Source organism: Pelodiscus sinensis, chromosome 23 (genome assembly GCF_049634645.1).
Source record: "Pelodiscus sinensis isolate JC-2024 chromosome 23, ASM4963464v1, whole genome shotgun sequence".
NCBI classification, from domain to species: Eukaryota; Metazoa; Chordata; order Testudines; family Trionychidae; genus Pelodiscus; species Pelodiscus sinensis.
Window position 1 is genome coordinate 20,413,067 of NC_134733.1, and position 15,243 is coordinate 20,428,309.

General features: G+C 46.1%; 1 protein-coding gene across 1 annotated transcript in view; it reads right to left on the bottom strand.

The window, feature by feature from the left end:
* Nucleotides 1-1,331: 1,331 nt before the first annotated feature.
* TTC34 (tetratricopeptide repeat domain 34) overlaps nt 1,332-15,243 on the bottom strand; it is a 66,003-nt gene continuing 52,091 nt past the window's right edge. The window contains exon 8 of the mRNA XM_025185467.2: nt 1,332-6,343. Coding sequence (XP_025041252.2) covers nt 5,822-6,343 — 522 coding nt within the window. The 3' untranslated portion in view covers nt 1,332-5,821. The remainder of the gene's footprint in view (nt 6,344-15,243) is intronic.

Below are 15,243 nucleotides of genomic sequence, written 5' to 3' on the forward strand. Positions count from 1 at the left end.
TTTGTAGCCCCAACGTTGCCTTTCTCTGTGCTCTAAAAGCTTTCTTCCTCAGCTTTCTCTACGGGCTATGCTCTTCTATGGCTGCCTGTTTGACTTTCTGGAGGCATCTCTGTCTCTCTCACACGCCAGGACCAGAGCCACACCCAACCAATTCCTTACCGACATGCCTGAGTCGTCTTGAATGTACCTTTGTTTTCGCAAGAGCCACAGGCCTATGCTGGAGACGGAGAGCGCTAAATTGTTTAGCTGTCTGATTATAAAGGCTTCTTTATATTTATATATTCTTTGTATTTATGCTGAACTTATAATGACCCAGCCCCAAATCACAGTTTCCCCCAACTAGTAATATAGGGAATGAATATAGGTAATTAGTGGAAGAATGTTAGGCACACAAAGGAAACTTTTTGAATTCGTCCAGGTGAAAGCTGCCCCCTAAGAGCAGTGGTTCTCAAAGTGTGGTCCATGAATCCGACCGTCTTGCAGGTAGCCGCAAGCTTGGCGCTCAGCCTCCCCAACCCCTGTTTCCCCAGCTGGGAAGAGGAGGAGCACCAGTGCCGGCTTCCCACTGCGGGGGGGAGGAGAGGCAGGGGAGCCCCGAGTCTCGCAGGTTGGATCCAGCTTCTGGGGGAAGGAAGAGGCTTTTGGCGCTGCCACTCCCCCTCCTTCTGGCTGGGGAAAAGGCAGTACAGGAAACTGCTTTCCTGGAGGCTTTCCCCACTGCTCCCATTGGCTGGAATCTCAGCCAATGGGAGCAGCGGGGTGGTGGTGGTGGTGGTGATGGTGGTGCAGAGCCAGGTAATTGTGCACCATTCGCCTCATGCCTCAACCTCCACCATGTTCCTGTACCCGCCTTCCCAACCCCCCCCAGCCCACCCCTTCACCCTCCCTCCCAGAGCTCTCACCCCCACTCTCTCCTGCACCCATTTTGTCATCATGGATGGTTGGCTGGTGGTCCACAGAAAGGCTTGCATTGAGCGGGGTTGGCCACAGGCCAAAAAGTTTGAGAACCGCTGCACTGACGTTACTCATGCAGCCTGCGGACAGAAACACACCATATGACTTATCATAATTAGCCACCACGTCTTTAATTTCACATGTCAAATGAACACAGCAAATTTCTTGTGGAAAAACCCAACGGTCAAAAATAAATTGAAGATATTATTTGGTGACTAACTTGGAATGGCAGCCACTTGGGAGGAAAATGGGAACGGTCTACAGGAAACTCGTGAGGAAGAAAGAGGCAAAATGTGTGGATTAGTGTATGTGCTGAAAATTATTCACCCAGCATTACTCTTGAGACAAAGGAGGAATGAGAGCCAAAGACCCATGTGTTTGCCTGGCAGAAAAGGGACGTTCAAAGTTTATTTTTTTACTGTAAATTATACATTGATATAGATAACCTTTATTGGCAGATTTAAAGGTAATTTAAATAATCAAATGATCTTTTTTGGCATCTCTAACCAAGTCCCTGTCATTATAATGACCAGAGGCCACTGCCAGCTAGTCAGTGGCTTGTGTGTAATGAATTTGGTGAGTCTTAGCCTTGTTTCTAGAGGGCTATGTGCCTGCATCCTTGTTACCACTCATTATCCCCCTTCTGGGCATGCTACAGTATTGCCATCCTGAAATCATAGAATCATAGAATACTAGGACTGGAAGGAACCTCGAGAGGTCATCGAGTCCAGTCCCCTGCCAAATGTTCTAAAATCAGGAGCTAAGCTTCCAAAAATCATAAGAATGGCTTCAGATCCCAAAGTCTCCATGCAGCTGATGAGGTGGGTTTTGCTCACAAAAGTTTATGCCCAAATAAATCTTTTAGAGCACTTCTTATTAGCATGCTTATTTTGAAATAAGGTATTTCGGAGTCTTTTTCCGTAATAGCTAATTTTCAAATAGCACATCTACACTTCAGGGAAGCCTCAAAATTAGTCTCCCCTAACGTGTATGTGTTACCTTGATTTAGAGCCGAAGGAGGCACCGGGCAGTAATGACTTTGAATGGCCCTGGCGAGGAGCTATTTCAAAATAGCAGCAGTGGAGCATCCACACTACCACTATGCCGAAATCACAATTTCGGAATAAGCGTTATTCCTCGTGGAATGAGGTTTGCAGATTTCGAAATAAGCTATCCGTTATTTTGAAATTATTTCAAAAATAACAGAATGGCTGTCTAGGCACTTGCATTGTTATTTTGAAATAACGGACGTTATCTCGAAATAACTGTGCTGTGTAGGCGCACCCTTAGTCTTTAAGGTGCCACGGGGCTCCTTGTAGTTTTTTCTAAAATCCTGAGTTTGTTTTAAAAATGCATTCAAAACCAGTTTGGAAACTTTTGACTAGGCAAAGTTACAATAAAAGGTCCATATCCTACATCATACGTTACTCAGTTGGGATCAGGTTGAATATTCAGAGAACCTAGCTAAAGCTTCTGGCTCTCTATTTGCCATCTGGCTTTCAAGCTTTTAGGTCAGAGTTTCTCAAAGTGGGCTGCGGGCCCATGGTGGGACAGCCGCTAACAGCCCGCTGTGCTTTGTTTATCTAAAGGCTCTGTAGCCATTGGCTCTGGTTTGATGTTTCCAGCCAAGGGGAGCCGCGGGAAGCCATGAGAATGAGACATTCACATAACCCACCCCCCAAAAGCTGAGATTCTCATAGATTCACATGGCTCTGGGAAGTTGGAGCTTTGAGGGAAAAGACTAATTGTTGTGAGGCTCATGATAAAATTGGGAGGGCTGGCAACACCTTGCTCTCAGCAGAGGGACCAAGGACTGAAGGCGCTCTACAGTTCTTTCCCCCAACCACTGTCAAATGGCACCTAATTCCACAGTTTTTCCATGGGAATTAACCCTGATTTACACCAGTGATAACTGACAGGAAAATCTGACCCATGGACTCTCGGAAATGAAATTAATACAGGCTAGAGAAACCTGGGTATCTGTGTATCTCTTGCCTTGAGGCCTTCATCCTTTAGGCATGCCAACATGGCACCTTCACGCACATTAAATTGTCTTTACAAGCAGCAAAATTGCAAGCAACAGGGAACATACAGTGTGATTGGACAGCTGCCCGGCAAATACTATGAAAGGAGCAAATCTGCCAAAGAGAGAAGCGACAGGTTGACTGACACCAGTTGTTCAGCACAGACACAGCAATTAAGGGAGGACATACTAATAGGGAAACTGATGTGATGAGGCAGTGATGTGCCTCGTTATTTCAGACACACTAAACAGCAGCAAACCACCCCCCATGCACCCCTAAAAGTAATCCCCAAAATGATGCACTGTAGAACTCTTGACTGGTTTTGTTGCAGAAGAAAAATTAGTATTCTTATGAGCCAGACTAGTCCTTCCAGCTTGCATTTGTAGCCCCCATTAGTGGAAAAAAAATAATTTCATGCTTGGGCAGAAGCTGTTCCATGGCTTTTCGATGCCAATCAGAGGAATAATTACTTATCAATGTCTCCTGCAGTAAATGCACACGACACGCTCTTGACCTTGAAAAGGAAAAAGAAATCCAAAGCTACCCTCCTTGTGCTCTGGGGGTAGAAAAATTAGTTGTGTCAAAAAAAAAAAAAAATCAAAGGTCAGAGTCACATTCACTGGCTGCTGGGTGGATTGCAGGGGAGAGAGATGTAGTTTTATCCTGGACTATAGTTTTCAGTAAACGAAAAAATTCATCACAAAAGGGGTGAATTTGTTCCCATTTCCTTCCCCCCTCTAATCTAAATTGAAATAGGAAAGCAACTGTCTTGTTTTCCAGCAGGGCTTTGAAGTTTATTTACAACAGCAGATTAGTTGTCTCCCCCGCCCTTTTCATAATCATAATCATTTCATGGACACATTGGTATCGGAGATGGAAAAGGCCACGCGGAGTCCCTGGTTACACCAGTCACTTGATTATTCCCTGGTCTGTTCATTCCCTCTGGGCCTCGTGACATGGGACGTTTTTGGGAGACAGGACTCTGGGCTAGATGGACCTTTGGTCTGACCTAGTTTGGCAGTGCTTACATAGGAACAGCCATACTGGGTCAAACCAAAGATTTATCTAGCCCAGCAGGCTGTCTTCCGATAGTGACCAATACCAGGTGCCCCAGAGGGAATAAACACAACAGGGAATCATCAAGTGATTCCTCCCCTGTCGCCCATTTCCAGCCCCTGACAAACAGAGGTGAGGGAAACCATTCCCACAAATCCTGGCTAATTAGTATTGATGGAGCAATCCTCCATGAATTTATCTAGTCCTTTTTTGAACTCTGTTAAAGTCCTGGTCTTCACAACATCATCTGGCAGGGAGTTCCACAGGTTGACTCTACACTGTGTGAAGAAATACTGCCTTTTGTTTGCTTTAAACTGGCTACCTATTCATTTCATTTGATAACCCCTAGTTCTTATGTAAAGTGAATGTAAAGCACTGCCAGTTTGCCATTGCTCTGCACTTTAGATGCTGACCAGAAAGGTCATTGTTCGATCCCTTCCACAGCCACTGTGCCATTCTCCGCACTGTGGTTTCTATTTTGTCTGCTGGGATCCCATCCACCTGCTGTGTCTTGTCTCTTAGGTTGCGAGCTCTTTGGGTAGGGCTGCCGTTTGCTATACGACTGTGCAACCCCTTGCACAGCATGGTCCTTACCTGATTGCCCTCGAGGCAACACCAACCAGGTTATCATTGTTAAATAAGGATAACCTGAGGCGCTGGGTCTGTCTATTGAGTTCTTTCGCTGTGATTTCCTGTGATCCAGTGAATAAAGTATATGGTCAAATTATTTATTTTAAATTTTCCTTGTCTTGTTAACCTGCGAGCAATTGTCTCTGGAAAGCCGGATGGACAATAAGCTAGGGGTGGTTCACCAGGGTTAGCTGCTGACTGGTCTGCAGGTAGGGCTGCTCACAGCTCCTGTTGGCCGTGCTCTGCCATTCCCAGCCAATGGGAGCTGCAGGAAGGGGCACGGAGAGGGTCATCACTTCTTGCAGCTCCCATTGGCCAGGAATGGTGATCCATGGCCAATGGGAACCACGAGTGGCCCTACCTGCAAACCTGCAGGTAAATAAAGCATGTCATGGCCCACTAGGGGCTAAACCTGGCGAACCACGTCCAGCATGTAGGCGGCTTATTGTCCCCCTCTGCTATAAAGCATTTGTGGTCTGCTTGACAGAGGCGGTGAATACCCACAACTCCACATGTGGAAAGCCACATATTTCAGGATTGGGATATTGGCAGGACTGACTACCGATGATAAACATGAAATGCACCACAAATGACCTATCTGTGATGGGATGGTCACAATTGCCTCCACTGGGCCTCCTCCTTTGATATGTACAGCACAGGAGCACTTGAGACAGCTAATGAATGTTAAAGGTAAGGAATAGCCGTCAGTAGTACCGACACAGGCATTATTTAAGAACGCTGCACAGCTGTTTAGAAATGCTGCTCAGCTGGAGAGACTTTTATGTGCTTAGCCAGAATTCATTTTCAGACTATCCAGAGAAAATGCCTACTCTGTAAGAAAATCTTAATTTTTAATAACCGTGTCCAAAGTATTTGAAATGGGTGCTGGATATGGAAGATTCCACTCCTTGGTCTTTCCTTTCCATGAATTCGCTGGTCAGTTTTACGCTAATATTTGTAACGTTCTGCATTGGATCACCTGATTTTGCTGTACACAGTGCAGCGTCTGCATTGTGCCATGCAGTGCACAGTGTGTACACAAAAGATACTCAGAACCATTAATTGGATGATGTAGTATGCAGTAAATGTCTAACTCTCTCCTTTCTTCTCACAAACAAAACCCACAGCCAATGGATCACTGGGCAAAATCGAGCAAATTAATGAACGCTGCAGCCTGATGCCTCTCGTTTAATTCTTGTTTTTAGTTTCTTGAGTTCATTATTGTTTTGGTCAATGATGAGACCGTAATCCACAGTTTTCCAGGCCTCTTCATAGCGGGGAATTTCAAAATAATGTTGTGCTATTTGGTGAAATGTTTGGGCCAAAATTTCCCTCCCAGGGCCATTATTAATGTTGCACAAAGCTAGCGACGGTTCTAGTTGCAATGCCTCAATGTATTCTTTAACTGCGGCTTCCACTTCTGCAAGTGATAAGAGGATATGACCCTTTGAGCAGTGATCTTCAGTTTGAGTTCTTGGGTCATGAGACCTACTTTTCTGGATCACCTTGTCCATGTCCTTTAATGCCCTGCTGTGTTCCTTCAGGTGCATCAGGCATGCGGCACGCAGCCGAAGGTATCGCGGGTTATTGTTGCTTGCTAAGACAGCCAGTGAGTAATAATTTAGAGCCTTCTCATAGTGGCGGTCCTTCATCAGTGAATTTCCTTCTTGGGCTGCTACCTGTGGACAGAGAAAGCACTGGTAATTATTCCTTTAAAAATGAGCCAAACAAATAGTATTTCAGCTACTAGATCCATCCATCCATCCATCCATCCATCCATCCATCTCTTTAGTCTTGGTCCGCTGTCTTGTTTTCCATCTCTAATACATTGATGGGTGAAGTTCTGTTTACTGCCTTTGATAGCGTCTGCTCTTGAATTAGCCTCCGCATGTAGGCTTTTCTTCTGAGCAGTTTCAATGCTGGCCCATTTCTCTGCTCCATTGCTACCATTCCTAACGTAGAGCATATGAGTACCCCAATGACTGTAGTGCGATTATACTCTTATATGCATATATACATAAAAACACACACATCTATCTATCTATCTATCTATCTATCTATCTACATACACACATATATACATATACACACACACTCCTGCTTTTGTAACTTCCACTCCAATTCGTCTGATGAAGTGGGTTTTACCCATGAAAGCTGATGCCCTAATAATTCTATTAGTCTGTAAGGGTGTGTCTACGCTGCAAATTGTGTATCTTATTTCAATGCTATTTCAAAATAGTTTATTTTATCATTTGGCACTGTCTACATAGCACTAAATTTTGAAATAAAGCGTGATTCCGAAATGTCCCTTACTCCTCGTAGAATGAGATTTACAGGGATATTGGAATAGCGAGCCTGAAATAACAGGCTTGCTCTGAAGATGCGGGATAGTTATTCCGGGATACTCTGGTATCCTGAAATAGTGTTGTAGTGTAGATGTACCCTAAGGTGCCACAGGGCTCCGTGTGGTTTTTGTTTTGCACTGTGTTATCCCCACTTGGCTAGTCTTCCTGAAAAGACCCACACCTGCACTTTGGTTTCTCTCCCAGGACAATGGGAGAGATCCGCACAGCCCCTTCTAAGTAAGCACATTCATCAGGAAGGCAAAGAGAAACCATGTAAAAGACAAGGAACTAAAAAGCATATCAAAGGTCAGCCCCCAGCTCCAACCTACAGTTATAGCAAATTTTAGTCCCACAACTGGGTTTTCCCGGTGGTTACAAATTCATCCATCTTAAATCCAGAGCCCAAGACTGGGCAGATCCAGCTGTTTCTTTATACAGCTCAGGCTTTTGACCTTGGCTTTCTCTAACCGGTAGCCAGCAGAAATGACTCTCTTCTCAGAGCAGCACTTCAAACCTCTGGGTTTTTGCATAATTGGAACTGGGGAATTTGCATTCAGCTTTCCCCAGAAATTCCCCAGGATCCACACTTGTCAGGCACATTTTTAGTATTGATTTTGCAACTTACTACAATAAAGTCTTGCAAGGATATTGTAGGAAAGTGCCATATCTGTCCAAGTACAGCCGGCTCATTGGTTGTATTCAGCTGTCTGCAGTGAAATACCTAATGCAAAACCTGATAAATAACTCTGAAGCAACAGTGTTAAGAACAAGAAGGGGGAAGCTCCACGCACAAGTGATCCATATCTTGGTAGCAAAGACGGATTGAGACTGAAGAGAAAGATTCAAGCTGCAGGGAAAAATTGGCCGTCTGACAGTTTTTCTAACTATTGGTCTTGAACACCAGTTAGCTCTCAGCATTATCAAAAGGGGAATGTGCACATGCGTACACACACACACACACACACACACACACACACACACACACACACACACACTAGGTTCAGAAAGATCAGCCAGGAAAGTTCCATTAGAACTATGTGCCTCTAATGCATTTCTCATTATTGCTCTTTATTACTAATAAATGAAACAGTGCTCTTACATGCTGTCGGGTATGTTTATGTTCTAAACAACATCATGGCAAATGTGGCTCAGCTAAGAGCATCTAGGCCTTGGATGGCTGGTTTCATTAGTGTCCTCATGAATGACAGGAGATGTTTTAACCCGTGTGTCAAGGGGTGCCTTGCCCATTCGCCGGTGAGGGTGGCGACAGGCCCTCTGTGGCCCCTTGGACTCCATCTCGGGATTGCGTGGTCTAACATCCACAGAATCTATACTCTTGAACCCGCATTCAGAGTAGTATGGCCTAGCGGCCACAGAGTCTATATACTTCCCCCTGTGTTCAGGGTAGTATTGCCTAGTGGCCACAGAGTCTATATACTTCCCCGTGTTCAGGGTAACATGGCCCAGTGGTCAAAGAGTATATACAATTTCCCTGTATTCAGGGTAGCACAGCTTACCGGCCACAGAGTCAATCCATTTCCCCCTGGGGTCAGGGAAGTACACAGGGTCAATATACAGTAGGCAAACCTTCTCTGTATGGGGTAGGTGAGGACGGGGTAGGGGGACCCAGGCCCTCCCTCTCCACCTGGTCCCAGCCCAGGGCCCTGTCAGCAGTGGAGTAGTCCAGTGCTAGCTTGGTGGGAAATCCCACCACAGCACGCTGAGCTCCCAGGGAACAAGTCCCCACCCTGGGCTACTTTCTACCAGTATCCTGTGGGCAGACCTCTCAGTCTCTTTCCTCTGGTCTTGGAGGTTCCCCCACAGTCCCTCTCGGCCTCGCTGCCGTGGCTTGGTCTGTCAGTGCTTCCTCCTCTGGAGGTCCTGTGGCACCTCCTTCCCCGGCGGCTGTCAGCACTGACTGTGCAGCTCCAGAGACCTTTATAGCCAGCTTCCCACTAGAGCATGCCCAGCAGGGCTGGGGGGCGGGGCCTCCTCCGCCAGGTGAGCCAGGTTAACCCTTTGAGGCCCAGTGCTGGGTTGCTGGACCCCATCCCAGCATGTCAAACGGCTAGCAGTTAGGAGAAGCAACCAGCCTTGTCAAGTGCTACTGGGGAGCAAGACTTCCAAACAGTGGAAGATTAAAAAAGAGGATTATGATTTCTTCAGTGACCTTTTGGTTTTCAGACTGGGCCAAGGTTGACTGGCTTTGGACGTTCCTAACACAGAGGGCCCCTTAGAATCATAGAATCATAGGACTGGAAGGGACCTCGAGAGGTCATCGAGTCCAGCCCCCCGCCCTCAAGGCAGGACCAAGCTCCGTCTACACCATCCCTGACAGATGTCTATCTAACCTGTTCTTAAATATCTCCAGAGAGGGAGATTCCACCACCTCCCTTGGCAATTTATTCCAATATTTGACCACCCTGACAGTTAGGAATTTTTTCCTAATGTCCAATCTAAACCTCCCCTGCTGCACTTTAAGCCCATTACTCCTTGTCCTATCCTCAGAAACCAAGAGGAACAAATTTTCTCCTTCCTCCTTGTGACACCCTTTTAGATATTTGAAAACCGCTATCATGTCCCCCCTTCATCTTCTTTTTTCCAAACTAAACAAGCCCAGTTCACGAAGCCTGGCTTCATAGGTCATGTTCTCTAAACCTTTAATCATTCTTGTCGCTCTTCTCTGTACCCTTTCCAATTTCTCCACATCTTTCTTGAAATGTGGCGCCCATAACTGGACACAGTACTCCAGCTGAGGCCTAACTAGTGCAGAGTAGAGCGGCAGAATGACTTCACGAGTTTTGCTTACAACACACCTGTTGATACAACCTAGAATCATATTTGCTTTTTTTGCAACAGCATCACACTGTTGACTCATATTCAACTTGTGGTCCACTATGACCCCTAGATCCCTTTCCGCCATGCTCCTTCCTAGACAGTCGCTTCCCATCTTGTATGTATGGAACTGATTGTTCCTTCCTAAGTGGAGCACTTTGCATTTCTCTTTATTAAACTTCATCCTGTTTACCTCTGACCATTTCTCTAACTTGCTAAGATCATTTTGAATTATGTCCCTATCCTCCAAAGAAGTTGCAACCCCACCCAGTTTGGTATCATCTGCAAACTTAATAAGCGTACTCTCTATCCCAATATCTACATCATTGATGAAGATATTGAACAGTACGGGTCCCAAAACAGACCCTTGTGGAACTCCACTTGTTATCCCTTTCCAGCAGGATTTAGCACCGTTAACAACAACTCTCTGACTACGGTTATCCAGCCAATTATGCACCCACCTTATCGTGGCCCTATCTAAGTTATATTTGCCTAGTTTATCAATAAGAATATCATGCGAGACCGTATCAAATGCCTTACTAAAGTCTAGGTATATGACATCCACCGCTTCTCCCTTATCCACAAGGCTCGTTATCCTATCAAAGAAAGCTATCAGATTAGTTTGGCATGACTTGTTCTTCACAAACCCATGCTGGCTATTCCCTATCACTTTATTACCTTCCAAGTGTTTGCATATGATTTCCTTATTTACCTGCTCCATTATCTTCCCTGGGACAGACGTTAAACTGACCGGTCTGTAGTTTCCTGGGTTGTTCTTATTCCCCTTTTTATAGATGGGCACAATATTTGCCCTTTTCCAGTCTTCTGGAATCTCCCCTGTCTTCCATGATTTTTCAAAGATCATAGCTAAAGGCTCAGATACCTCCTCTATCAGCTCCTTAAGTATCCTGGGATGCATTTCATCAGGACCTGGTGACTTGCTGACATCTAACTTTCCTAAGTGATTTTTAACTTGTTCTTTGTGTATCCTATCTTCTAAACTTACCCTCTCTCTGCTTGTATTCACTACGTTAGGCACACCTCCAGACTTCTCGGTGAAGACCGAAACAAAGAAGTCATTGAGCATCTCCGCCATTTCCAAGTTTCCTGTTACTGCTTCTCCCTCCTCACTGAGCAGTGGGCCTACCCTGTCCTTGGTCTTCCTCTTGCTTTTAATGTATTTCTAAAAGGTCTTCTTGTTTCCCTTTATGCCTGTAGCTAGTTTGATCTCATTTTGTGCCTTTGCCTTTCTAATCTTGCCCCTGCATTCCCGTGTTGCTTGCCTATATTCATCCTTTGTTAGTTGTCCTAGTTTCCATTTTTTATATGACTCCTTTTTTATTTTGAGATCATGCAAGATCTCCTTGTTAAGCCAAGCTGGTCTTTTGCCATATTTTCTATCTTTCCTACACAGCTGAATTGTTTGCTTTTGGGCCCTTAACAACGTCCCTTTGAAATACTTCCAACTCTCCTCAGTTGTTTTTCCCTTCGGTCTTGCTTCCCATGGGACCTTACCTACAAGTTCTCTGAGCTTATCAAAATCTGCCTTCCTGAAATCCATTACCTCAATTGTGCTGGTCTCCCTTCTACCTTTCCTTAAGATCATGAACTCTATTATTTTGTGATCACTGTCCCCTATACTGTCTTCCACTTTCAAGTTCTCAACTAGTTCCTCCCTATTTGTTAAAATCAAATCCAGAACAGCTTCTCCTCTGGTAGCTTTTTCAACCTTCTGAAACAGAAAGTTCTGAAACAGAAAGCCTTTGGGAGAGGCTGCTTCCTGAGGAGTTTCTCTGAAATTTCTGCTAATGTCTCTGCCTGCAGAATCTTTCTGTGGGAAATGGGAGTATTCAGCTTGTCACAGGACTGGGCCTGTGGGCCTGTTGGCTCAGGGCAGGAAAGATTTTAGCCCATAGTTAATTTTATGCCCCTGCTCAAACCCCATGGCTACGTCTACACTGCCACCCTTTTCTGGAAATGCTTAAAACGGAACAGTTTTCCGTTATAAGTATTTCCGGAAAAAGCACATCTACATTGGAGGATCGGGGCCAGTGTAGACGCTCTTTTCCGGCTTTTTTAAAAGCCGGAAAAAAGCGGCGGACATTTTTATTTAAATGCCGCGGGGGATATTTAAATCCCCCGCGGATTTCCCTATTATGGCTTCTGAAATTAACATGCCCCTTCCAGAAAAGGGGCCAGTGTAGACGTAGCCAAGAAAGTTTTTCTTGACTTAGAGCACTGTCAACCTGTGGAACTCCTTGTCAGATGATATGCTGGAGGCTAGGACTTTAACAGGGTTCAAAAAAGAGCTAGATAGATTCATGGCGGTTAGGTCCATCAATGGCTATTGGCCAGGATGTGTGGGAATGGTGTCCCTAGCCTCCGTTTGTCAGAAGCTGGGAATGGGCGACATGGGATGGGGATTCCTTGATGATTCCCTCTGGGGCCACTGTTGGAAGACAGGAGACTGGCCTAGATAGACCTTTGGTCTGACCCAATATGGCCATTCTGATCCTTATGTTCTGTGGAGATGCAGTTTCACATTGCTCACGGGAAAAACCAATAGCTGGCTCCCAGCAATACATTTTTAACCTCTCCCTCATAGCAGACTCCTTTCCCCTGACCTTCTGGAATCAAATACAACTTTCCCATTCATAGGCCCAAATGACCTTTCCACTAATTTCATACTCCTCAGTGCAGGAGTTGCTTGACTCTAAGTGGGAGGGTTTTATTATTTGTAATTACTTTGCTTATCAAGTTTTTAAAAACAGCAGGGCTTTTCCCCCAGCATCAGGGGAGTTCCTTTCTCCACCCTTTCCCATGCAGATGGCTTTTAATTGGGTTTTAATTTGTTGCCTGACTCCAGGATACCAACAGCATATTTCTACAGCATCCTTTGTCCCCAGACGCCGTGGAATCTGTGTGCGGCAATGTGATTGCTTCTGAACTGCTAGAGCAGGAGACTGGGGAGTCAGGACACCTACATGGTATTTCCAGCTCTGCTACTGACTTCCTGTGTGCCCTTGGATGATTCCCCAAATGTCTCGGTTTCCTAGGCAACCATGGAATCAACTCCTCCAGGGGTTTCATTAATGGAATCATCTCTGTAAAGCACATTGAGGCTCTTGCACTTATTTTAGCATAAAGAGTGTCCCAATTGTCTCTGTGCTTTTACCAAGACTGGGGGGGGGGGGGGGCGCTAAGGGGGCAGTTGCCTTGAGGCCTGACTATTCAAAAGGGCCCAGGCATAGCATGCTCTAGGCGGTTCTAAAGGCTGGGGGGAGAGGGGAGGCAGATGTGCTGTGCTCTGGGCAGCACTGAGAGCTGACTGCCTGAAGCCCCACCCCTTCTGCCTGAGGCCCCACCCCTTCCAGCAGTGCAGAGACATTTTCTCCCCTCATCTTTCCCAGGGACCTGGCAAGACTGTGAGGTTCCCTGACCAAAAGCTTCCTTTCACACACAGGTACTTAAATCCCCATGTCTCCCAACAACGGTTTATAGGTGAAACACCCAGAAAACAGCCGAGGTGGGGAGTGATTTCAATCCCTGAAGCATCCAGGAGTGTTTAGTTCACAAGTTTTATTCCAGGCTAATCACTAATCAAACGCACGGTAGCCAGTGACCCTTCTGCGGTCAAGATCAACGCTCGGTGAAAAGCCTTCCCCATGGCTGAGGTTCACAGGTGCACCCGCCGGGAGATCACAAACCAAATATGAAAAGAGTCGTCTTGTATTTTCAATCCTCCTATCAACTCCTTCTTTGAAACAAACTCAGCTAATGGCAGCCAACGGCAACGTAGGAGCATTCGCAGGAGCATTAGTGGGCGCTTTGCCAGCAGATCTAGGGAAGTGATTATTCCCCTGTATTTGGCACTGGTGAGGCCACATTTGGAGAATTGTGTCCAATTCTGGGCCCCCCATTACAGAAAGGATATGGACACATTGGAGAAAGTTCAGTATAGGGCAAACAAAATGATTAGGAGGCTGGAGCATATGTCTTACGAGGCGAGGCTGAGGGATTGGGGCTTGTTTAGTCTGCAGAAGAGAAGAGTGACCTGGATGAGGGGATGGATTGCACCCTTAGCAAGTTTGCGGATGATACTAAGCCGGGGGAGAGGTAGATCTGCTGGAGGGAAGGGATAGAGTCCAGAGTGACTTAGACAAATTGGAGGATTGGGCCACAAGAAATCTGATGAGGTTCAACAAGGACAAGTGTAGAGTCCTGCACTTGGGACAGAAGAATCCCAAGCATAGTTACAGGCTGGGGATCGACTGTCTAAGTCGCAGTTCTGTAGAAAAGGACCTGGGGGTTACAGTGGATGAGAAGCTGGACATGAGTCAACAATGTGCCCTTGTAGCCAAGAAGGCTAATGGCATACTGTATTAGGTTGCATTAAGAGGAGCATTGCCTGTTGATCCAGAGATGTCATTATTCCCCTTTACTCAGCTCTGGTGAGGCCACATCTGGAGTACTGTGTCCAATTCTGGGCCCCCCACTACAGAAAGGATGTGGACACATTGGAGAAAGTCCAGTGGAGGGCGACCAAAATGATTAGGGGGCTGGAGCATATGACTTACGAGGAGAGGCTGAGGGATTGGGTCTGTTTAGTCTGCAGAAGAGAAGAGTGAGGGAGGATTTGATAACAGCCTTCAACTTCCTGAAGGGAGGTTCCAAAGAGGCTGGAGAGAGGCTGTTCTCAGTGGTGACGGATGGCAGAACAAGGAGCAATGGTCTCAGGTTGCAGTGGGGTAGGTCTAGGTTGGATATTAGTAAAAATGATTTCCCTAGGAGGGTGGGGAAGCGCTGGGATGGGTTCCCTAGGGAGGGGGTGGAATCTTCATCCCTAGAGGTTTTGAAGTCCTGGCTGGACAAAGCCCTGGCTGGGATAATTTAGTTGGGTTGGTCCTGCCTTGGGCAGGGGGCTGGACTCGATGACCCCCTGAGGTCTCTTTCAGCCCTAGGATTCTATGATTCTCAAGGCTTGTTCAGGATGGACAAAAGGCAGAAAGAAACCTGGCTCTTCCACTTCTGAAGATTTCATTCTCGGTCGCACCCTGAGTTCCCCAACAGTCAGGCCTGTGGGCACTGGGCCAAAAGTACATTTTTCTTATCAGCAACTCAAAAGAGCTCCTGGGCTTTCAGTGCTGTGACACTGCAATACAGACAGCACCACCTGGCCACTCTGAAAATTCAGCCCAACCTTATCTTCGCTCCGCGGCCCCTTCTCTCGCATCTCCAGAGAAACAGTTGATTGCACCTTTATCTTCTTTATATTGTCACTGATTGCAAATTACTTCTCATATCTCCTCACAGCTCGCCCAGCAGAGTAAACTTCATACAGTGTCCAGAGAAGAGAGGCTTTTTTTCACTGTAATGGAGTGTATCTAGGGACCAGTAAA